The sequence below is a fragment of the Carcharodon carcharias genome, chromosome 14 (genome assembly GCF_017639515.1).
Source record: "Carcharodon carcharias isolate sCarCar2 chromosome 14, sCarCar2.pri, whole genome shotgun sequence".
In the NCBI taxonomy this organism is placed as follows: Eukaryota; Metazoa; Chordata; class Chondrichthyes; order Lamniformes; family Lamnidae; genus Carcharodon; species Carcharodon carcharias.
In genome coordinates, this window is record NC_054480.1 from 22,589,711 (window position 1) to 22,613,575 (window position 23,865).

General features: G+C 43.3%; 1 protein-coding gene across 3 annotated transcripts in view; it reads right to left on the reverse strand.

Moving 5' to 3' along the window:
- The window catches only part of slc2a10 (solute carrier family 2 member 10), a 36,304-nt gene extending 17,370 nt beyond the window's left edge, over window positions 1-18,934 (reverse strand). Inside the window, exons 1-4 of one of the 3 annotated variants that reach the window (XM_041205230.1) lie at window positions 18,847-18,934; window positions 15,196-15,291; window positions 14,588-14,669; window positions 7,818-9,236 (exon numbers count right to left, since the gene is read on the reverse strand). In XM_041205230.1, coding sequence (XP_041061164.1) covers window positions 7,818-9,236; window positions 14,588-14,615 — 1,447 coding nt within the window. In that variant the 5' untranslated portion in view covers window positions 14,616-14,669; window positions 15,196-15,291; window positions 18,847-18,934. The other 2 variants (XM_041205231.1, XM_041205232.1) reach the window with 2 other exon arrangements.
- Window positions 18,935-23,865: the final 4,931 nt, after the last annotated feature.

Sequence of the window (23,865 nt, forward strand, 5' to 3'; positions counted from 1 at the left end):
AAACATGGTGGCAGCAGATAGAGTGTAAAGAACTAGAAAAACTCCAAGAAAAGATTGCAGGCATGAAAGACCTACAAATACTTGGGAAAAGGACAAGAAGAAAAAAGATCGAAGACCCACCTGAAAACAGAGCATCATGGGTGCTGCAATTGCAAACAGACACACAGACCTGGAGTCCAGACAGCAAGGAGTACAGACCACAGTTAAACAGCCTGTGAACTTTTGAAGCAACAACAGATCCAGAGCTTAGGGAAAGCATGGAGTCTACATTACCAGTCCCAGAACAATTCTGAAGCACTGAAGGCTCAACACTGGGACAATTGATGCAAAACTGCTTCAGGTTTGCATAAGAAGGACCAGAAGGATCAGGTCAGTACTTTATTCTACTCAGTAGGGGCCATAGCAGATTATTGCAAGGAGGCTTGGAGCTCAGATGAGGAAGTTCTCCAGGCATTCAATTCATACTTCGGTGTTCAAAGAAATTTGATCATTAAGTAAGCAAAATTTAATAAGAGGCAAAAACTGGATGAATTCATAGACTCATTTATCAATAACCTGTACAGACTCAGAACTGTGACTATGGGATCCTCAGGAATCAATTAATACACAATCGTATAGTGGCTGGGGTCTTAGATGAAACCCTATCGGATTTTGTGCGAGTCAGGGATGATTTAACTCTCACAAAGGCAGTACAAATAGCGTGGCAGACCAAGCTTAGGAAGCTAAACAGAATAGTTGTTTGTGGGGAAAATGATGTCCCTTAGAAAAAAGTAAGTGAAGCGATTCAATATGTTGGGCAGAAAAAAGAAAGTGCAGTGAAGTAAAAACCTGCAAAAATCGGGAAAAGTGCACCAACCGCCATCTTGAGATGCTCTTGGTGTGATGGGAAAATCCTATGCAAGCAGGAAGAATGCCCAGCAGGGGGAGCTGAGTACCACAACTGTGGGAAGTTAGGACATTTTAAAATAGTCTGCAGATCCAAAGATCCTACAGCTCATAGGGAGAAAGAGATAACAACAAAACCAAGAAAATCAAACAAGTGGAAGAACCACAGGAAAAAAAAGCAAATAACCTTCTTAGAAGTTAACAAAACAGAAAATAATAATTATTGGAGCATTGAATTAGAAGTTGATGGTCACCCCAGAATTCAAGCTAGATACTAGCGCAGGTATTTCTGTATTATCTGATGAAGTAAAATAGCTTAAAAGCCTCACATAATAGGAACCTCCATCCAGTTGCAAGTTCCAGGATGAACAACACCAGAAGTAATACGTCAACACTTGGCAAGATTATGATAAAGGATAAAAAAATTATTGAACCCCTGTATGTTATACAGGACCAGGAGTCATTATTACTGAGCAGAAAAGTATGTTTGCACCTAAGGCTAATTAACAAGGTTGATAAAATTGTTGATGAGCAGTCTAGTGAGGTATTCAGCTAGGAAATTCCATCCCTATTTTCAGGCTTGGAAAAGCTGGAAACAGATTAACATATAACCCTATAAGGGTGGATGCTAAGCCTATATGTTTCCTCACAGAAAGGAAAGTCCCTCACCTACTATCAGACAAAGTCAAGAACAAGACTGAATACATGTTACAAGAGGTCATCTCTACACTAACCATACCAACAAAGTGGTGTTCTGGAATAGTCATTAGTACCAATGTCTAATGGTTGAATTAGAATCTGTGTAGACTTGACTCAATTAAACAAGTCAGTAGAGTGTGAAATCCACCCGATGACATCAGTGGAAGGAAGTCTTACCAAATTAGCAAAAAGCACCCTCTTCAGAAAATTAGATGCTAACAGCAGCTTTTGGCAGTTGCCTCTAGGCAAAGAATCTAGATTGTTAATTACTTACCATCCCATTTGTTTTAACAGGTTACCATTTGGAATTGTTTCTGCACCTGAGATATTCCAAAGATTGATGCCTCAGACCCTGGAAGGCATGGAAAGGGTAATTTGCCATATGGATGACATTCCCGTCTTCTCACACATGATTCATTGAGGGAAGAACATGACCATTGACTGACAGCAGGTTTGGCATTAAATGACAAAAGTGAATTTTCAAAGCCGATGATAAAACTCTTAGGCCATATTGTGCAAGAAAACCCAGCTGATTAGTGAGTTCCCACTGCCTAAAAACAGCACAGAATTAAAAGATTCCTTGGGGTGATCAATCAAGTTCCTACCAAACCTGGCAGAAATCAAAAACTTCTACCACAGCCACTGAGAGAAGGCCAACAGTGGTGCTGCAACATGAACCAGCAAATGCATTTGACAAGATCAAATATCTCCTAATTTCACCAGAAATTCTAAAGCACTATGATCCAGAATTACCAGCAATTATAACAGCGGATGCATAAACTACAGGCCTTGGGCGCAATGCTGTTTCAGATCAATAGGATGGACAAAGAAGACCAGTTATTTACGCCTCAGGTTCTCTCAGGCACAGAAGAGGTATGCAACCATTGAGAAAGAAGTATTATCATCGACTCTAGACCCAATGAAGTCTCATGGCATCAGGTCAAACATGGACAAGGAAACCTCCTGCTGATTACCACGTACCGCCCTCACTCAGCTGATGATTCAGTGCTCCTCCATGTTGAGCACCATTTGGAGGAAGCAGTGAGGGTGGCAAGGGTGCAGAATGTACTTTGGGTGGGGGACTTCCATGTCCATCACCAAGAGTGGCTCGGTAGCACCACTACTGACCGAGCTCTAAAGGTCATAGCTGCTAGACTGAGTCTGCGGCAGGTGGTGAGGGAACCAACAAGAGGGATAAAAATACTTGACCTCACCCTCACCAACCTGCCTGTCGCATCTAACCATGACATTTTTGGAAGCAGTGGCCACCGCACACAGTTGTTGTGAAGACAAAGTCCTGCCTTCACATTGAGGGTACCTTCCTTTGTGTTGTGTGGCACTACAGCGTGCTAAATGGAATAGAATTCAAACAGATCTAGCAACTCAAGACTGGGCATCTATGAGGTGCTGTGGGTCATCAGCAGCAGCAGAATTGTACTCGAACACAATCTGTAACCTCACAGCCCGGCATATCTCCCATTCTACCATTGCCATCAAGTCAAGGGACCAAAGAAGAGTACAGGAGGGCATGCCAGGAGCAGCACCAGACATACCTAAAAATGAAATGTCAACCTGGTGAAGCTGTAACGCAGGACAACATGCATGCCAAACAGCATAAGTAGCGAGTGATAGACAAGGCTAAGCAATTCCACAACCAATGAATCAGACCTCAGCTCTGCAGTCCTGCACATCCAGTCGTGAATGGTGGTGGACAATTAAACAACTCACTGGAGGAGGAGGCTCCACAAATATCACCGTCCTCAATGATGGAGGAGCTCAGCACATCAGTGCAAAAGATATGGCTGAAGCAGTTGCTACAATCTTCAGCCAAAAGTGCTGATGGATGATCCATCTCGGCTTCCTCCAGAGGTCCCCAGCATCGCAGGGGCTAATCTTCAGCCAATTCAATTTACTCCACATGATGGCAAGAAATGGCTGAAAGCACTGGAAACTGCAAAGGCTATGGGCCCTGACAATATTCCAGCAATACTACTGAAGACTTGTGCTTCAGAACTTGCCACGCCCCTAGCCAAGCTGTTCCAGTACAGCTACAACATCGGCATTTCCATGGCTATGTGGAAAATTGCCCAGGTATGTCCTGTACACAAAAAGCAGGACAAATCCAACCCAGCCAATTACCGCCCCATCAGACTACTCTCAATCATTAGTAAAGTAACAAAAGAGGTCATCAACAGTGCAATCAAAAGGCACTTGCTTAGCAATAACCTGCTCACTGATGCCCAGTTTGGGTTCCACCAGGGCCACTCAGCTCCTGACTTCAATGCAGCCTTGGTTCAAACATGGACAAAAAAAGAGTATGGTGTGCAGTTTTGGTCACCACATTACAGGAAGGATGTAATAGCTCCAGAGAGAGTGCAGAGGAGGTTTACAACAATGTTGCCAGGGTTAGAAAAGTGTAGCTACGAGGAGAGATTGGATAGGTTGCAGTTATTTTCCTTGGAACAAAGAAGGCTGAGAGGTGACTTGATTGAGGTGTACAAAATTATGAGGGGAATAGATAGAGTGGACAGGATAAAATTGTTTCCCTTGGTGGAGAATTCTAGAACCAGGGGACATAGATTCAAGATAAGTGGCATAAGGTGTGAGGGGGCCATGAGGAAGAACTTTTTTACTCAGAGTAGTGGGTGTCTGGAATTCGCTGCCTAAGTTAGTGGTAGAGGCAGAAAATCTAAACTCTTTTAAAAAGTACCTGGATCTGCACCTAAAGTGCTGTAAGCTGCAGGGCTATGGGCCGGGTGCAGGAAAGTGGGATTAGAAAGGGCACCTGGGTGTTCTCGGGCTGGCATGGACAAGATGGGCCGAATGGTCTCCTTCTATGCTGTAACTTTTCTATGGTTCTATGGTTCTAAGAGCTGAACTCCCAAGGTGAGGTGAGAGTTACTGCCCTTGACATCAAGGCTTCATTTGACTGACTGTGGCATCAAGGACCCCAAGCAAAACTGCAGTCAATAGGAATCAGGGGGAAAACTCTCCGCTGGTTGGAGTTATACCTAGTACAAAGGAAGATGGTTGTGATTGTTGGAAGTCAGTCATCTCAGCTCCAGGACCTCACAGCAGGGTTTCCTCAGGGTAGTGTCCTCGGCAAAACTATCTTCAGCTGCTTCATCAATGACCTTCCTTCCATTATAATGGCAGAAATGGGGATGTTCATTGATGACTGCACAATGTTCAGACTCCTCAGACACTGAAGCAGTCCATGTCCAAATGCAGCAAGACTTGAACAATAACTGGGCTTGGGTTGACAAGTGGCAAGTAACATTCACGCCACACAAGTGTCAGGCAATGACAATCTCCAACAAGAAAGAATCCAACCTTCGCCCCTCGCAGTTCAATGGCGTTACCATCACTGAATCTCCCACTATCAACATTCCGGGAGTTACCATTGACCAGAAACTGAACTGGACTAGTCATATAAATACTGTGGCTACAATAGCAGGTCAGAGGCTAGGAATAGTGTGATGATTAATGCACTTCCTGACTCCCCTGTCCACCATCTACAAGGCACAAGTCAGGGGTATGATGGAATACTCCCCACTTGCCTGGATGAGTGCAGCTCCAACAACACTCAAGAAGCTTGACACCATCCAGGACAAAGCAGCCCACTTGATTGGCACCACATTCACAAACATTCATTCCCTCCACCAGCCATACACTGTGTACCATCTACAAGATGCACTGCAGGAATTCACCAAGGCTCCTTCAGCAGCACCTTCCAAACCCATGACCACTACCATCTAGAAGGACAAGGGCAGCAGATAGACTGGAATACCACTGCCTACAAGTTCCCCTCCATCCTGACTTGGAAGTATATCGCTGTTCCTTCACTGTCGCTGGGTCAAATCCTGGATCTCCCTTCCTAACAGCACTGTGGGTATACCTACACCACATGGACTGCAGCGGCTCAAGAAGGCAGCTCACCACCACCTTCTCAAGGGCAACCAGGTATGGGCAATAAATGCTGGCCCAGCCAGCAAAGCCCACAACCTGTGAATGAATTAAAAAACAATTAGCAACCACATGGGCCTGCGAGAAGTTCTCTGATTATGTCACGAGATTAAGATTTAAAGTTGAAACCAACCACAAATCTTTAGTTATTCCTCTGAACATAAAGGAAATTGAAAAAATGCCAATTCAACATTTTAGATTGATACTCATGAGATATGATTCAGTCACTGAGTGTGTTCAAGGGAAGTACCAGACAACAACAGATGCATTGTCAATAATACCAGTGGAAGGAGTCAAACTGGAAGATTTAAATTTTATTGGAAAGCTCATTACTAAACACTTATCAGTCATGGAAAAGAAATTATAAGAAATCAATCAAGCACAACAGCAGGATGACGAGTGCAGCAAAATAAAAGAGTATTGCTGGAATGGATGGGGCGGATTATAATACTAACAATCAGTACTTCACCAATACTTCAAACAGAAAAAAACATCTCACACTCATCGGTGATTTCTTAGTTCTTACCGACAGAATAGTCATCCCTAAAATACTTTGGCTCAACATTCTCCAGGAAGTGCACTTGGGCATAGTGAAATGCCAAGCAAGAACCCGGCAGTCAGTCTGATGGCCAGGCATCAGTCATTGAGGAGTTAACACAAATTGCCTTACATGTGCAGTGAATAGCCAACAACAGAGTGAACTACTGGCACCCTCCACCTTTCCTTCAAGGCTATGGCAGCACCTGGAAATTGATTTATTTGACTTTAAAGGCAACATTTTCATTATCAATATTAAGTATTGCTCCAAATGGTTTGAAGTGAATAGACTGCACAGCACCACAGCGGAGGCAGTCATTACATAACTTAAGAAGAATCTTCATGACACATGGCATCCTGGATGTTGTGTTGTCAGACAATGGATCTCAGTTTGTTAATGAGTTGTTCGACAACTTTGCACAGGAGTATGGTTTCATTCATGTGATTTGTTCACCTAGATATCCTCAAGCAAATGGAGAAGCAGAAAGACGAGTTCAAACAATCAAAGAACAGATGAAAAAGAACAAAGGTATTAACTTAGCCCTTCTTAACTGCAGACCCTCACCACCAATTAAACTGGTTCTCGCCATCAGAACTATTAATGGGAAGACTGCTGCAAACACAACTTCCAGCTCTACAACAAACACTACAACCCAACATTACAGCAGATGATCATGAGAGAGTTAGGAAGAGAATGAGGAACACCACAGAAAGTCAAGCTTATAATTTCAACTGTAGACACAGAGCACGAGACTTGAAAGTGCTACAGCCCGGGGAGAGGGTGTGGATACGAGATCACCACAAAGAAGGCATTGTAATGGAAACAGCTCCACAACGAGATCTTACAGAATTGAGATGGACCAGAGAAATATCAGAAGGAATTGAAGAGCCTTGACATCATTGGGAAGGAAACCAATGGAAACTTGAACATGCTATTTAGATCCAGATGGAGACAAGGAACTAGAAACAAGTAGAAACTCTACAACCGCCCAGGTGGAAGACACTCCTATCAAATGATGAGACAGCGCACTTCATCATCAACCACGAAATGAAACCCGGACCAGATCAGGGAGATTGGTCAAGGCACCTCAGAGGCCAGCCCTGTAAAAGCTGAGATTTGGGGGAAGATGCTGGAGGATGTATATAGTTGGGATAAGGACTTGGGGGGAGATGTAGAGTAAAGGGATAACATCAGGAACACCTGATGTAACTATGATGTAATGTCACACGACTAAGAGACTGAGATCTGGTGGGGAGCAAAAGTACAACCTCATGTGGAGTGCTGAGATGTACATCGATCTGTAAATAAACAAGAATGTTTTTTTATAGATAACAGTCTATGGCTTCATTATTAGGATAACAAAAAAACCTTAAAAGAAACCCCATCTAGACGGCAAACCCAAGATGAAACACATTACTGAAGGGAAAAGGAACAGGGTTAACTAATATGATGTTAAACTGTTATTTTAGTTTCAGATAATAGATATTTCAACAATGTCGTGCAGCCATGCCAGTAAAGAGTCCTTAGCCTCAACTATTCCTACATGTCAGCACTGATACTATGAGACTGCAATTTAAGTTCATCTCAGTTAAAGTCCTTTTTAAACATTTTCAATAGGACCGGAGCCAAACCCCTCTCTGCTCCATCACTTTCAACAAGTTACACATTTTTTATTCAACATCTTAGCAACACCAGCTTACCACTATAGAAACAGTAGAAATACACTTACTTGGACCAAACCCAATAGAATAAGCACTGACAAAGGCCATCATGCTAAGCAGTGTAATCCAATTTAAAGCCAAATGTTTGGAGGTTTGAGTAGAGCTTACTGAAGTTTGTATCGAGGGATTACTTGTTTTCTTTGATTGGAAACCTTCATCTGATGTGTTTACATTATTTAAAGAGTCCATAGCACTGAGGGAATGAATGTTATGCTCACTGAGCAAACTGTTGTTCACTCCCTCTTCAAAGGTTAGATAGTGTTTGTCCTGAGCAGATAAAGCCAAAGTTCGATTCACATTCAGTGAACTTTCATTCCTGAATCTTGCATTTGATTTCCAAAGAGTGGGTTTGAAGGAAGTTATACTAGAATTTAACATGTGATTTGATCCATTAACCTGGGCTCTGCAACTCGCATGGAATTCCATTGTAACACTCTGGCTTGAGAAAGCGATCACAGTGACTGACACAGACATTACAACACAGCCGCCAATTAGCAGTGTTCGCCTTCCAACTTTATCAGTACATACCATGGCTACCACAGTCGTAATGACTTTGACTATTCCCAGTCCTACTGAAGCCAACACTGCTGAGGCATTGCTTTGAAATCCTACCGACCTAAAAATGGTCGAGGCATAGTACAGCACATTGGGCTGGCCAGTGAGCTGCTGAGAGAGCACTAAACCCAGTGCCACCAGAAATCTGGCTCTCATGTTGTCTCTGGAACGAAATAAATCAAGGAAACTGTACTGTCGGTTGATTCCTTCAACTGAATTAACATCCTCCAAGTCAGGGTTGCCGTGCTCTCCATTCTGTAACTGCAACAAGACTTTCTGTGAATCATCACCTCGGCTTTGGACTCTCTGTGTTGCTGAGGGGAGGAGGAGAACGCTGATGCCCTGGAAAGCCGCTGGGCCAATGACCAAACCAAACATGTACTTCCATCCGTATCTTATATCCGACCAAGCATAATTTAGTGCATAGGCGCTCAAGATGCCAACTGTGATCCCAACTTCATAAAGGGACACCAACTTGCCTCTATGATGGGGGCTGACAGTTTCAGAAACATATATGCAACAGGCTGTGGAGGAAATAGACATGGCAAATCCAATAGTCATCCGGCCACTCACTAGCATCGTGAACGAGGAGGACAGTAAGAGAATGCTACATCCAACACAAATCAAGGCGGCACTAAAAATGATCGAGTTTCTTCGCCCATGGTAGTCGATAGCTGTTCCTCCGACCAATGAAGCAAAGAAAGCCCCGATCAGAAGGGCGCTGACCAGTATTTCCTGCTGCAAGCAGCTAAGGCTGAAGACTTCCTTGAGCTGCAGTAAAGCGCCCGAGATGATTCCCAATTCATATCCAAAAATCAGTCCTCCGAGAAGGGTCACCGTCGATGACAGCAGGAGGACATGCGAAAGCTGACCTGAAATATAATGCAAACATTTACAAAATGTCGGTTATCAGATCTCACCGAAAGCAGTATATGGACAGCCACTGAAAATCAGTGTTTAAACTTTGTGTTCGTCTCCAGGACGCCAGGTAGTGAAGGATAGAACTGAAGCCAATCTTTACACACTTTTATCAACAGAAATACACATTACAAACATAAATTTCCAAACCCAACCACCACAGTTTCAGTCTGTTCCTACTTATATTCTTTTGAGGAAAAACAAATTAACAGAAAATAAAACAAATTAGTAAGTCAGGGACAAATTAACAAATTAAAGGGAGACTGCAACAAAAACAAAGACAAAATCACAAAAGAAACCTAAAAAATTTCAAATTGAATTGTGAATTTTGGGATCAATGATGCATCCCAGCCCCTACAGTGGGCCAATGGACACCACATGCTCCCTCTCCACTGTTCCCAGTTAATGGCCACCACCTGCATATCATTAAACACCTTGAATTGGGTCACATGGTTCTGTTAGTGAGATTAAAGTACTATTGGATAACACGAACAATAATTTGTATCTACTTGCATATTTAACACAATAAAACACCCCATATAGGAGCATTATAAAACAAAATTGAACACTGAGCTGCCTAAGGTCAGATGACCAAAAGCTTAGTCAAAGAGAACTGTGCTATGGAGGAGAGAGAGGCAGCAAGGCTTAGGGAGGAAATCTCAGAGTTTGAGGCCTTGTCAGCTGAAGGCACAGCCACCAATGGTGAAGCGATTGGAAATTAGGGATGCTCAAGATATCTCAGAGAGCTGTGGAGTTGCAGGAGGGACGAGACCATGGAGGGACTTGAAAACAAGGATCAGAATTTTAAAATCAAAGAGTTGCTTACAACTGTGACCAGCATGAGGGAAGTGGCTGAGCAATGTCATTTACATTGAGAGATTTTTCATGGACTGAGCAATAAATAAATATGAGAAGGTCAAATACAAAGGGATTTGAAGGATAAGTGCTACTCAAATGCAAGAAGGTGGTTAGCCAGCAATACTGTGCACTTACATGCTACTTTCAACAAGACGGAAAAACTAACCCACAAACTGGCAGAGGTTTTTCATTGTGCTCATTAACAGTACAAGTCAAAGCTGGATGTCTGAGCACAGTTTAGTTCATGTTGTGTTTAGATGAATTCGCTATTCCCTTGTGATGCTGGACTCTTATTTCAGTCCACTGGAACTGAGAGATTCCCCCTTCCCCTGGTAAGCTACTAAAAAATCATATCTAGAGATGAATATGAATTAGAATAAATTGGAAGTCAGAAACTTGAATTGTTGGTGAACTTAAACTGCATTCAGTGCCACATAGGGAACTGGAATCTGAAATTCCAACTGGTCTAAATGTTTGTCTCTAATCATTGACACCAATGTAGCAAATTGGTGACTCCTTTGGGGTGTTTTTCTTCCATTGTTAGGGCCCACAGGGATCTGTGTTAAAGAAATGGCAAAAAGGCACCAGCAACATTCTCTGACCTGTGGAGAAATAATTTATTAGCATCAAGATTTATTTGCAAATTAACTAATAACCAATGCTTAATAAATACAGATTAAGAGCCTGCTATTGACCCTTAAAGGCAAATTGCCATAATTTTCCATTTGGTCCTGTAAGTGTTCTCTTAGCCAACTAAGGCCAACTGTATCACTGGGGCAGACAACCATGCGTGTAACCATCACAACTGCACTTGCTGCAGGAGATAGGGGAAGGAGCAAAACTGAATGAATTTATTAAAGCACTTAAAACCACAAAGGCAACTACCCCCCTGAGCAGTGTATGCAAGCCACAAAAATGAGTTACCTACCCTTTTCAGACCAAAAATTGAGGTGGACTGAAGAGGTACTTTTGCTACCTTGTGAACAATGAGTTACAGAGGCAGTCCTTAGACATGCATAGCATTCAAGATTTCTAAGCCAATTCCAGGAACATCACTGGGGAGAGCTGCAAAGCTAGATAACTAGTAACTAGAGCATTGCCTCGCCGGACCCATCAATCAATCATCTTTATCACGTCGGTGCCACAGACAACATAAATCAAAAGCACTTTCATTGCTTTAAAGTGCAGATCACATGCAACCATTGATTTAGGATTCTGCACGTTAATGCTTGTTCCCCCAAGAGCACCGTGACTCATGCATCCTAAATCAATTTACCATTACTAGGTTTTTCCAAGCCCAGGAATGATACAATAGCTGGCTGCTGGACGATTATGGACTACGCTTTGCAACCGTGACTCATCGTACTGATACACAATCCATACAGGGGGGCTAGAGTCTATGCCTAGACTAGGTCACTGATCTTGTGTCAAGGTCAAACAGGGCAGCATGTAGCTGGGCTGCTCAGCTGCTGCTTCGTGTCTACCTCAGGGGAGTTGATCAAAACAATGAGAGCATCATGCACAACACTAATGCAGAAATCAGCAAGGAGTTAGTTGCTGATAAGCAGTTAATTGTGCAACTAGAAGTCAAGGGGAAGTCAGATCGAAAACCTGGGGAAGACAGATCCTTGACAGCAATTGACTACCTTCCAAACTGGGATATGTTTCTTGTGTTGGATGCAAGATGTCTACTCAACCTGCCAGTCCACAGTTACCCTGTATTTTAACAACACAATCTGATGATATCCTATTCTACTTACAGCACAACTACAGATGGACAGTCGGGTGGATGGATGGAACTGGAATTGGCTGCCACTGATTGAATAAGGGAGATGAACTTATTATATGCATGTGAAATGTATTGTGATCTTGCGGTGCTGCTGCTGTTGTCTTTCAAACCTGCGGGCCCTAATCTAGCTCCATGTGCTGCTGTGCCTTAGTGGATCATAAGCAGGGAAATCTCCCATCTACTTCTGTAGAACCAGAGAGCCTTCATTCTCAGGACTCATGAGGCACCAGCGTCTAGGGTTCCTTGAGATGCTGTCCCCTCCGTACATCCAAAATGTTCTCAGTTATCACTTTTGGCAGGCCTTCATGCTGGCGTCAACCTGTCAGAAAAGGATGGCTGCTGTCTCAACTCACATTTCAGGAGTGCGCATACTCACAAGGTGTAGTGGCCCCACATGGGAGGGGATGACAGAACCCTAACAGCTGTTGTGATATCAGATATTTCTAGTAAAACTTTTCAAAACCAAGTATGAGCACCCATCAAGTGATGCATTCTGCATTCAAGGTGCCGTTTATTGCGGACTACCAGCCACATACACTTTTCTACTCTTTACATCTCAGACAAAAGCCGTACTCTTTGTCCGAGCCATTTGAGCTGCTGGGGCTGGTAATCGCAGGTGGTTCTGGAACATCTGAGCTTAGGCCAGAGATCCAAATAAAGCAATCGTATCACCCACCCGTGCCCTTCACCCTCAACTCACAAAGGTCCTCTGAGACATCCACTTCCTCCAGTATGTCTGGTGGATTGGCTAGACCATTGCTCAGCACATCTGCCACATTCCGATGGCTCCTCCAGGGACACTCTCTCAGCAATGGTGTTCTAACCTACCCCCGTGCATTATGTTGTAGTGAAGTGTGAAGTAAAGGACTGCTAGAGTTGCATGGAGTGCAAACACCCCACCTGCCATTGCTGGCCTTGCATCAGGGATTTCTGGAACACCCACCTGTAAAAAGAACACATGGGACACTGGAAAGCACATCCTGTTCAATCAATGCAATATCTGCAGCACAAATGTCTTTCTTTACTGCTGCCATACTTGCCAGAAAGACAACGTTATTTGGTGTACGCTAAATATAGCACACCCAGTTTTGCAGCTCCCACATTTCAGGGGTCAGAAGGGATAGACTACTCCTAGATCGACAACCTCCATTAGGCAAATCTCACAGGGCAGGTAAAATTGATGCGTTTTAACAATGTTCCAGGTGTCCTTTCCATAGGTGTGTGGCCCAATAATCACGAGCACTTCCCAGGAGCAAGAGAAAGTGGAGCAGGAGGGGCACTTCCCCTCCTCATTAAAACATTATCACAACAGAATCTTCTCCAGCGGCAGCCTCCCTCCAGTGCTACATCTGGCTCTGGCAGTGAAGGCAGAATAGGCTAGTGTTCCATTTTAACACATGGTCCAGTTGAATGTGAGTGTGCAGATGCACCTGCCTTACCGACGTGAGTTACAGGCAGCACCTTTGAACATCTGGACATTATTCAAAACTTATTATGCTAGCTCGGAAATACAAGCATCAACTCATTCACCTCTCTGCAGGTATTGCTGAAAAAAGAGAATTTTTTTTGTTGAAGCTTTTCGTCTTGCACTCATCAGGACAATTCACAAGAAAATACCAATGTCGGGGAAACAACAAATTTATACTGCTTGAGAAGAGAGTGCTGATTGGTAGAGATGCTGCCATGGAGAATGCACCAGTGATGGTGAGTGACAGTTAACTGCCAAGCATTGTTTGTAATTTAAACCAGGCAGCTTGACTCTGATTGGTCAAGACATTGCCTGGGGAATGAACCAGCAAATGGCTGTTTCTTACTTTGTTTAGCTGAAACAGGCACAGTATTTGTACATGTTCTTTCTGTCTGCAAAGAACAGGACCCTGTGTTTTAACATACGTAGCTTCCAGTACACGCAAATTCATCACAATGCAAGCCCCACTGACAATCTTAAATTTGTTGTCAACGTAATTCTTAGTATGCTGAAGATTATTTCGCAAATGTTGTCCAATCGTGGAATCACATCTAAAGTTGAACACTGTGTTTTGAGTTTGGTGAGCACAGGCTGGTTGGTACGTTCTGTACCTTGCCCGTTGCAAACAGCAAAAGGGGCATGCTGTTTGATACGATCTGCCAGCCTTTGAGATGTACAGCCTATATGCCTAACATCGCACTGGCACTGAAATTCATATACCACATTACTCAGTTGTGTAGCAGGCAGAACGTCTTTTTGGCTTGAAGGCAGCATCCTGTTAGTGGCGAATACCACTCGTGTTGAAACAGCCACTACTGATGCTAACTTTTTAATTCCTGATTTATCTTAATTAACTGAATTAAAAATTTCCCAGCTATTGCAATGGGAGTTGAGCTCACATCTCCAGATCATTAGCCCAGGCCTCTGAATTACTAGTCCCGTAATCGAACCACTATGCTACAATACCCTGCGTCAGCATTAATAAACCCCAAAAATAATTATACTGACACTCTTGAGAATCAAAAACAGAAATGTGACAGTTCACCTTCTGTGATAAAGCTCCCAATAAGGCTTGTAGGAAAATAAGAGTATAACTCTACTGTTAAATGCAGTTATAGACTACGTGGTGAAATTTAACAAAATCAAACACAATGAAAGAAGCTCAAGAGATGTTCAACTTCACAACTCACCCATCTGCCCACGACAGCAAGGCCACATTATTCTTAAAAATATATCAGCTGCCTAGTGTCCCGTACAGTGTGCGCTCTTTCTCTGGGAACAGATCAACAGTACACATCATTAATACTTAGAATCAGTGTGTAATTTCCTATTGTATATCAGCTTCACTGCCATGACTTATTGCTCTATACCTCCAGCTGCTCCATGCTGACAGCAATTGAACACAAGGGAAAGCGAAGGTTAGTAAGTGATGTATTAGGAACCGCTTGAAGCCTCTTGAGGAACATCAAAGAGATTTGTAGCCAAGGCAACTAGTGGATGCAAGAGCCAGAGTTTCATCAAAACATGCAGAGGACAAAAACAGAGAGACGGAGCGAGTTATTAAAATAGGCAAATTCATCATGATATACACTGATCACATTAGTGACAATGAGGTCGGTGTGTATTGTTATGGCCAAAAGTCCATCATCCCCTGCTATTGCTGGGTAGCAAGATTATACTTTCCGGAGAAAGCCATGCGAGCAAATAAGTTGGCATGGTAATACAAGGAACAATCGAGCATTAAGGATTGATTTATTTGGTCACATCATTTGGACGATTAATGAGCGGTAATTATTACCAAACATCATTCATGGTGAAAGGTGGAATGGTTGCAAACATCTGGCTGCCGAGGGTGCAAGTTGTCACTTTTAAAGAGTACATCCAAATGTAATTTCTTGAATAAAATGAGAACAGTAAACCAAAAATAGTGCATTACATCATAAATACACAAGCATTTCATAAATAACAAGATGGAGATCAGAAGGCTGGTGCATCTCACCCTCACACACTGGGAGGCAGAGAGGCTTGTACATCTCACCCACGCATACTGGGATGCAGAGAGACTGGTACATCTCCACCATCAGAAATCAGGTATTTGTATATCTCTAACTTATTCCCTTAATGAGTTTCTGGTTTCCACAGTAACACGGTTTACAGTAAACTGTAAAACAAGGTGGGCAAAGAAACAGCTAAAACAATTTGAATGAAAAGTGTGACTGAACTAATTGATTTGGTGGTGATGAGTTTAATATATTGTGGTGTTTAAGAACGTCGTTAAAAATAAATAATATTGCATAATGCTACAAATAAGGTAACTAATAATGGTACAAAAGAATTCCACAGATTCATTTCTTCTCTCAGAGGGTAAACAATCTGTGGAATTCTTTACGGCAGAGACTAAATCGCTAAGTATATTCAAGGTTGAGATAGATTTTTAATCAGTAAGGGAATCAAGAGTTATGAGGAAAAGGCAGGAAAGTGGAGTTCGGGATTATCAGATCAGCTATGATCTCATTGAATGGAGGAGCAGGCTCGATGGGCCGAATAGCCTACTTCTGCTCCTATGTCTTATGGTCTTAAATAATAGCAAAGGGATATTCAAACTGAACCTCTAGAAGAAAGAAACTTGTCCTGAAGGAGAAAGGTTGGGAATTAAACAATGAAATATTTACTCTGAAAAATGGCAAACTATCACAGGGAGCTGCTGCTCTGTTATAGGCAATTAAGACACAACTGGGCTCAGCAGGGATAACCCTAATTGTTTTAATCTCCCAACCATTTGTCTCACCCCCAGTCACCATGGCCGTGCTCCTGGTAAGAGGAACTATTAGAGAATTCCGAGTCGATGGATATTTCACTGACAAACAGTAGGACAGCCCATAGGTCAGCCCATCTAAAAATCTTCCACAATTTTTGATCCTAATATCATCTAGTCTTCCCTTCCTCTTTTCAAAAAAACCATTAAACCATAGGGACATGGTGGTTTATCCTACAGGAGAGGCCGTGAAGCAATCATGTAACTTTGATCTTGGAACCATTACACAATGGATGGGCCCAGGCATCAAACACCATCTTTAAATGACAATGGAGGGTGCAACCATTTGTCTCATTCTCTACACTGTGTCAGCCTTTTTTTAGTGGTAGCACCATACTGTCCAAGGGGCAGTGCCAAAGAAGCACCCCACTGAGGGAGTGCCACAATGTCTGAGGGACAGTGCCAAGAGAGTGCTGCACTGAGGGAGTGCCACACTGCCCAAGGGGCAGTGCCAACAGTGCAACATGCTGTGTGAGGGCAATGCCATGGGAGTGCTGCACTGACTGAGGAGCAGTGCCAAGAGAGTGCTGCACTGAGGAAGTGCCAAACTGCCTGGGGGGTAGTGCAAAGCGAGTACCCCAGTGTACAAGGAGCAGTGCCTAGGGAGCACTGCACTGAGGGGCTGCAACACTCTGAGGAGCAGTGCCAAGGGTGTGCCACACTGAGGGAGTGCCACACTGTCCAAGGGGCAGTGTCAAGGGAACGCCACACCAAGTGAGTGGTGCACTCCGAGGGCAATACCAGAGGAGTGCTGCACTGTCCAGGCAGCAGTTCTAAGCGAACGCTGCACTAAGGGGCAGTACTGAGGGAGCGCTGCACTGTCCAAGGGGCAGTTCTAAGCAAATGTTACACTAAGGGACAGTACTGAGGGAGCGCTGCACTGTCCAAGGAGCAGTTCTAAGCGAACGCTGCACTGAGGCACAGTACTGAGGGAGCACTGCACTGACCAAGGGGCAGTTCTAAGCGAACGTTGCACTAAGGGACAGTACTGAGGGAGCGCTACACTGTCCAAGGGGCAGTTCTAAATGAACACTGCACTATCTGAGGGACAGTACTGAGGGAGGACTGCACTGTCCAAGGGGCAGTTCTAAGCGAACTCTGCACTATCTGAGGGACGTACTGATGGAGCGCTTCACACATTCTATGGGTGAGAAACTTTGTGAAACGGAGGCCCAGGTGCCTCTAAGGTGGCTGTAAAAGATCCCAACGGCAGTATTCCGAAGAGCAGCGCAGTTATCCTCTGTGTCCTGACCAATATTTATCCCTCAACCAACATCACTAAAATGGGCCATCAGGTAGTTGTATTGTTGTTGCTGGGGGGAGGGGAGGGAACAAATAATTACAACAGTAATTATACTTCAAGGAGGGTTTAATTGGCCATTTAGAACTTTGGCAAGTTCTGAGGTTATGATGGGCGCTATATAAATGCAACCCCTTCCTTCTTACACAAAAAAGGCACAAAAGGTCTGGTTTAATTAGAATCTATTGAACACTGCACAAGGATTATTTTGATTATTATTATTTGATTATTTCTGGTTTAATTAAGATCTATTGAACAAGGATTATTCCCCCCCCCCCCCCTCATTTATATAAAGAGTCCTGTGACATTCCCGTTCTCAGACACCCACCACCATATCCAGTTCTGAAACTGGACAATGAGCCACTCAGCTGGTGTGAGAGGCAGTGATCTGACTCGACCACGGTTACCACGCATCGACATCCACCTCAATGACTGGACGCCCCTCTCTGGTGGGTGGGGGCGGTGTTGGAAACAATCTAAAAGATTTTGGCCCCGGAACAAGTAACGGACTCAGGTGTGATGCCCTCCATGATCGACTAGCCTTGCAACCGCTTGCTGCCCAGGGTCACACATGATGAAAGGCACTGAGCCAAGATACCATGTAGAGTGAGAGTGAGTTGCTGGCATATCCGTGCAATCTCGCCCTGTCAAGGACTACCATCCTCCAGCAGAGGGAGAAGTAAGAGCATCGCCGTTTTGTTTTTAAATGCTTATCAGCGCAAAACAAATTCATATTTCCAAACAGCCGCCGTTGGTGGCGAGAGTAAACACTAGATTATGTTTTCTAAAAGAGTACAGCGAGAGGAATGGGCGCAAAAAGGCACCTGAATATAAACCATTCAAAAAAAAAACCTTGATCTTTTAACACATTGTTTTAAACCGCAGGCTATTTTTATAAAGTAAATATTTATAATAAATACGTTTTATGTTTAAAAAAATTAACATTCCAGCCTTCCACGGTTTAACCCGCGTGTTTCATCAAAGTAAAAACACTCCTAGATGCGCTTGTTTGCTACAGTTAATTCGTTACACAGATTTTCAGAATCTTTGCTTCAAAATTTTTGTCGTTTTGCATCAAATTAGACAGAAATCTCACTCTGGCCGAATCTTGTAAGACACCATATATTTATAGAAGACAAAAATATCTTTGCTGGACGTATTAGGCTCTTTAAAAATCATGGCCTAATTGTATTTTCTTTAAGCATTGTTTCTTTCCGTTACATTTCGGTCACTTGCATGGACTGGCTTTCTCCCAAAGTTGTCCACTTTTGCCTGCCTTTGAAGCAAACAAAGCCGAGAGAATATTTTCGAATGAATTACAGGAAAAGCGATACCGTTACATTTTCCTGAGTTTGAGCCTCTTGGAATGTAGTTTCTGTACGCGAAGTCGACGTGGCAAAAGAATTTAAACTGGAAGGGCGAAGTTACTTTGCGAGATGTTGGTGTCACTACACCAAGTGACCACCAGAGAGCGACAGACACCACCTTTACTGCTGAGAGTCGGCTGAAATGGCCCAAAACCAGATAATGGTGCGGATGCTGGAAATCTGAAATCAAAGCAGAAAGTGCTGCAAAAACACAGCAGGTCTGGCAGCATCTGTGGAGAGAGAAGCAGAGTTAATGTTTCAAGTCCAAAATGACTGCTTCAGAACTGATTGGTTTGGACACCATGACTAAAGTGCAAAATAAGTTGCCTCACTCCCGTGGAACTGAAATGTTGTGCTGGAATTCACTAAAAAATGATGACCCATGCTCCTATTAAAGTGCAAATAAACCAGCAACTTGTGGCGAGAAAGTGTATCCATGCAATTAACGGAATTATTTGTGCCACTCCACCTTTGCGGAACCTCAATCTCATCCTTTTACCCTCCCTGCGTAGTTCATGAAATTGCTGCATTTGTGCATAAATTGCCTATTAAACTCTCCACTGAAGTTAAGTTTAACAATTAAGTCTCAGAACCTCCCAAAGCAGTTTACAGATGATTAAATACTTTCTTGAATTGTAGCCACTGTTATAACACAGAAAAACGTGGCAGCTGATTTGCACACTGCAAGCAGTCATATGCTAATCACCAAATTATCTGTTTTTGTGATATCGGCTAAGGTTACACGGTGGTGGGGTGGGGGGGGGGGTAACCCTCCTGCATTTCTTCAAATCAGTGCCACAGGATCTTTTACATCCACACGAGAGGATAGATGCGGTTTAATATCTCGTCTGAAAGACAGTGCCTCTGACAGTGCAGCATTCCCTCAGTACTAGCACTGGGAGTGGCAGTTTAGGTAATACGCTCAATTCTCTGGAATGGAGCCCACAATCTTCTGACTCAGAGAAAGAAATTGAAGAAGGTGTTTATTTTTGATCTAAACGTTAGCACCTAGGAATTATTTCATCTAAGGATGAAGCTATGTTTAAATACTTTGGTCTTCCAAGAGTAACCAGGAATTATATTTTAAGCAGCTTTGGATCTGATCTTTGCAATGTCTGGAGGTAAAAGCGTACCTCCCTTAAGTTCAATGCGATGGATTGACTCAGATCTACAATCTTATTCCCTTTCCAATTTCTTTCTTTTTACTTCACTGTCTAAAAGCCAGAGAAAATCAAAGACATTCTCTATTCAGCAACAGAGAAAAGGATTTCTAAAGTACTTTTGTAAAAGAAATAATAATACTAAGCAGGTGGTGATAAAATGAAAGCCTTACATTGATATAGCTGCAGTTGCTCTTGGAGATGTAGACTGGGTGAATGTGTAGCATCCCCTCACATCCTGACGTGTTCCCCTTATGCTGCTCCTTCACCTACAGATGCTCACTGTACATTTAGCTTTGCATTCTTGTGCACAGAAGTATGGATGGGTGTTTCCTCATCTGGCAGAGCAAAAAGGGTGGACTCTGCCACCTACAGAGTCAGAATTGTAACTGCAGCACGCTGCATTTACTGCAAGATACAAGAACAAAAATTTGCATTTATTTGGTGCCTTTAATGTCTTAAAACATCCCAAAATATAATCCTTCTTTTGTAACGAAAGCCTGTATTCTGGGTGGAACTAACCCTTAGTGTACTGCCTGTATGCAATTGCACAGAGCTACTGCTCCTTCTTCATGTTAAAGTTCATTCACTGTGTATGGCACAGATTTGTCCCTTGTCCAATGGAAAGGAATCTCAGGAAAGGTGTATCATGACCGACCTCTGCTATTGCCCACCTCCACCCTTACCTGCCCCTCAGTCCCATCCCTGTTAAAAAATATCATGGCAGACTTTCAGGTGAGCCTTTAAACTGAAGTGGTGTCTATCTATTATGTTAGTTTTGATGAATATTAAAGATTTCATGACTTTATTCAAAGAACACGGGGTTCTCCTTGGGTTCCTTGGGCAACCAATCGCACCTCAACAAAACACAGACTAACTGACCACTCCTTGCTATTTATGTGACATTACATTGCACACAATGATAGGCTGCTTGCCTACATAATAACAGTGATTGCATTTCACTGTGATTCATTTCCTGGAAAGTGCTTTGTGATTTTTCCGAGAGCAAGCTTAGTATGAAACAGATGCATATCACAGGTACATGGCAAAAGTATCAGCGTGTGCGGAGAGCAGGCTGATGATGGATCTGAGTGCAGCATTAACAGACTGCTAAAGTCAGGAGCCTGGTGCAAGTGGGATTTCTCTGGTAACTATCCCTCAAGCTGAAATTTAGTTTAACATATAAAATTTGACTTAGATCTTAAAAAACTGTAAAAGAAACTTCAAGCTAGTTAAGCTATCTGGTTATCAGAAACTGCCTGTCAGTGGCAGCTAACTGTTAATCAACTGAAAGTAATTTAGCCCCAATAGGTGTTAATTACTGTGAGCAGGAGGCTGAGTTAGTGATTGTAACTTGAGTGTCTGTCATGAGCTCTGTGTAAGTAAACAGTACTTTGCTGGAAAGAGAGACATGTTACTGTAGCTTTTCATCCTGCATTCATCAGGACAAATGCAAGAATGCCAAATTTCAAACATTCACAACAATTTATACTAAAGAAGAAAAGGGGTGCTGACTGGTTGGCAAGATGCAAAGCTTCAGCAACATATCTCTCTTTTCAGCAATATTCAACTTCTACATCACCAAGCCTGCAAACAGTATTTGCTACCACACAGAGTGAAAAAACACAAGCGTGAAAGCAGAGTTAAGAAAGTGATAAAGTCGGGAATCTGGTGCAAAGGGGAGAGGACATCCTGCCTTTTGGTCATTTTTTTATCCTCCAGTTACTTGTAGCGGAAGCTGAGGTGGTAAGTGATAGTTTAGTACAAGTCAATCTGGAGAACAAGAAAAAAATTACAACAGGCTAAAAATAGATAAAAATAATATGCATAATTAAAAATATGGCAGAACAAGTTGTATGACTGGACTCCAGTATGTGGGAGTTTGCAGAAAGCGCAACTCTCCCAAGCGAACAGATCTGCAGTAGATATCTCTGTCTCAAATCATTGCGCTGGATTGTGAGCTGCAGACACTGAGATATAAGGAAGGGGAAATATTATCTGAACAGTTTGTTTCAGACTCCGTTTGATCACACCTCTTGGAGAGGTACAGGTTCAGAATGGTGTTGGTATGATCAATAGTACACAGGGTAAGGAAAACCTGGGTTGAAGCAGGGAATGAAGAATTACAGAAATTTATCCTATCCAACAGCTGCAAAGCACTTACTACCTGTAAGAGTAAGGATAAAGAGAGTTGGAAGCACAGGTAGAATGTGGACTAGGGCACCTCGGAGCAGGACGGTGCCCAAAGGGAGGAGGAAGGGAAGCATCATGTGGTAGTTGTAGGGGATTCAATAATTTGGGGACCTGGTTTATTGCACCAGGTGCCAGGGTGAGAGACATCTTGAACAGGCTTGAGGGGATATTGGAGAGTGAGGAGAAAGATCCAGTCATTGTCATCCCTGTTGGGACCCAACAACATACAGTCGACAGGAGGCCCTGTTTGAAGAGTACCTCGGAGCTAAATTAAAGGACAAGACCTCAAGGGTTGTAACCTTTGGATTATTACCTGAGCCAAGTGCAAATTGACATAGGGATAAGAAGATTAGGGATATGGACGCATGGCTGAAGGGGTGTTGTGGGAAAGAGAGAATCCATTTCGTGGGTCACTGACATTAGCACTGGAACAGGAAGGAAATGTACCTTTTCCACCTGAACTGGGCTGGGACCAGAGTCCTAGAGGAAAGGATAAATAGAGCAATCACAAGGACTTTAAACCAGTAATGGGGGGACGGGGGGGGGGGGCAGGGGGGTGGGGGGGGAGGAAGACTAAGGTGGAAAATATAAAAGTATGCATTATGCAAATGCACAGAGTACAAAGAATAAACTGGATGGTACTTGTGTGGCACAAAAGTTACTTCCCACTTATCAGCCTTGACCTCCCTTCAATCATAAGGTCAGCAGTGGGGATGTTCACTGATGAGTGTACAATGTTCAGCACCATTTGCAACTCCTCAATTACTGAAGCAGTTCGTGTCCAGATTGGACAATATCCAGACTTGGGCTGACAAGTGACAAGTAACATTCACGCCACACAAGTGCTAGGCAATGATCTTCTCCAACAAGGGAGAATCTAACCATCGCCCCTTAACATTCAATAGCATTATCATTGCTGAATCCCCCACTGTCAACATCCTGGGGGTTACCACTGACCAGAAACTGAACTGGACTAGCTATGAGACTAGGAGACTAGGAATCCTGCGGCTAATAACTTACCTCCGGACTCCCCAAAGCCTGTCCACCATCTACAAGGCACAAGTCAGGAGCATGATGGAATATGCTCCACTTGCCTAGATGAATGCAGCACCCACAAGAATCTTGACCCTGCCCAGGACAAAGCAGCCCGCTTGATTGGCACCACATCCACAAATATTCACTCCCTCCTCCACCGATGAACAGTAGCCGTAGAGTGTACCATCTACAAGATGCACTGCAGAAACCCACCAAGGCTCCTTAGACAGCACCTTCCAAACCCACGGCCAATACCATCTAGAAGGACAAGGGCAGCAGATACATGGAAACACCACCAAGTTCGCCTCCAAGCCACTCACCATCCTGACTTGGAAATATGTCACCATTCCTTCACTGTCACTGGGTCAAAATCCTAGAACAGGTTTGAGGCCTAGAGAAGGCAGTGCATCGTGGTATTATCACTAGACTAGTATTCCAGAGACCCAGGGTAATTCTCTGGGGATCCAGGTTCGAATCCCACCACGGCAGATGGTGACATTTGAATTCATTTTAAAGTCTGGAATTAAAAGTCTGATGACAACCATGAAACTATTGTCGATTCTTTTAAAAAAACACCCATCTGGTTCGCCAATGTCCT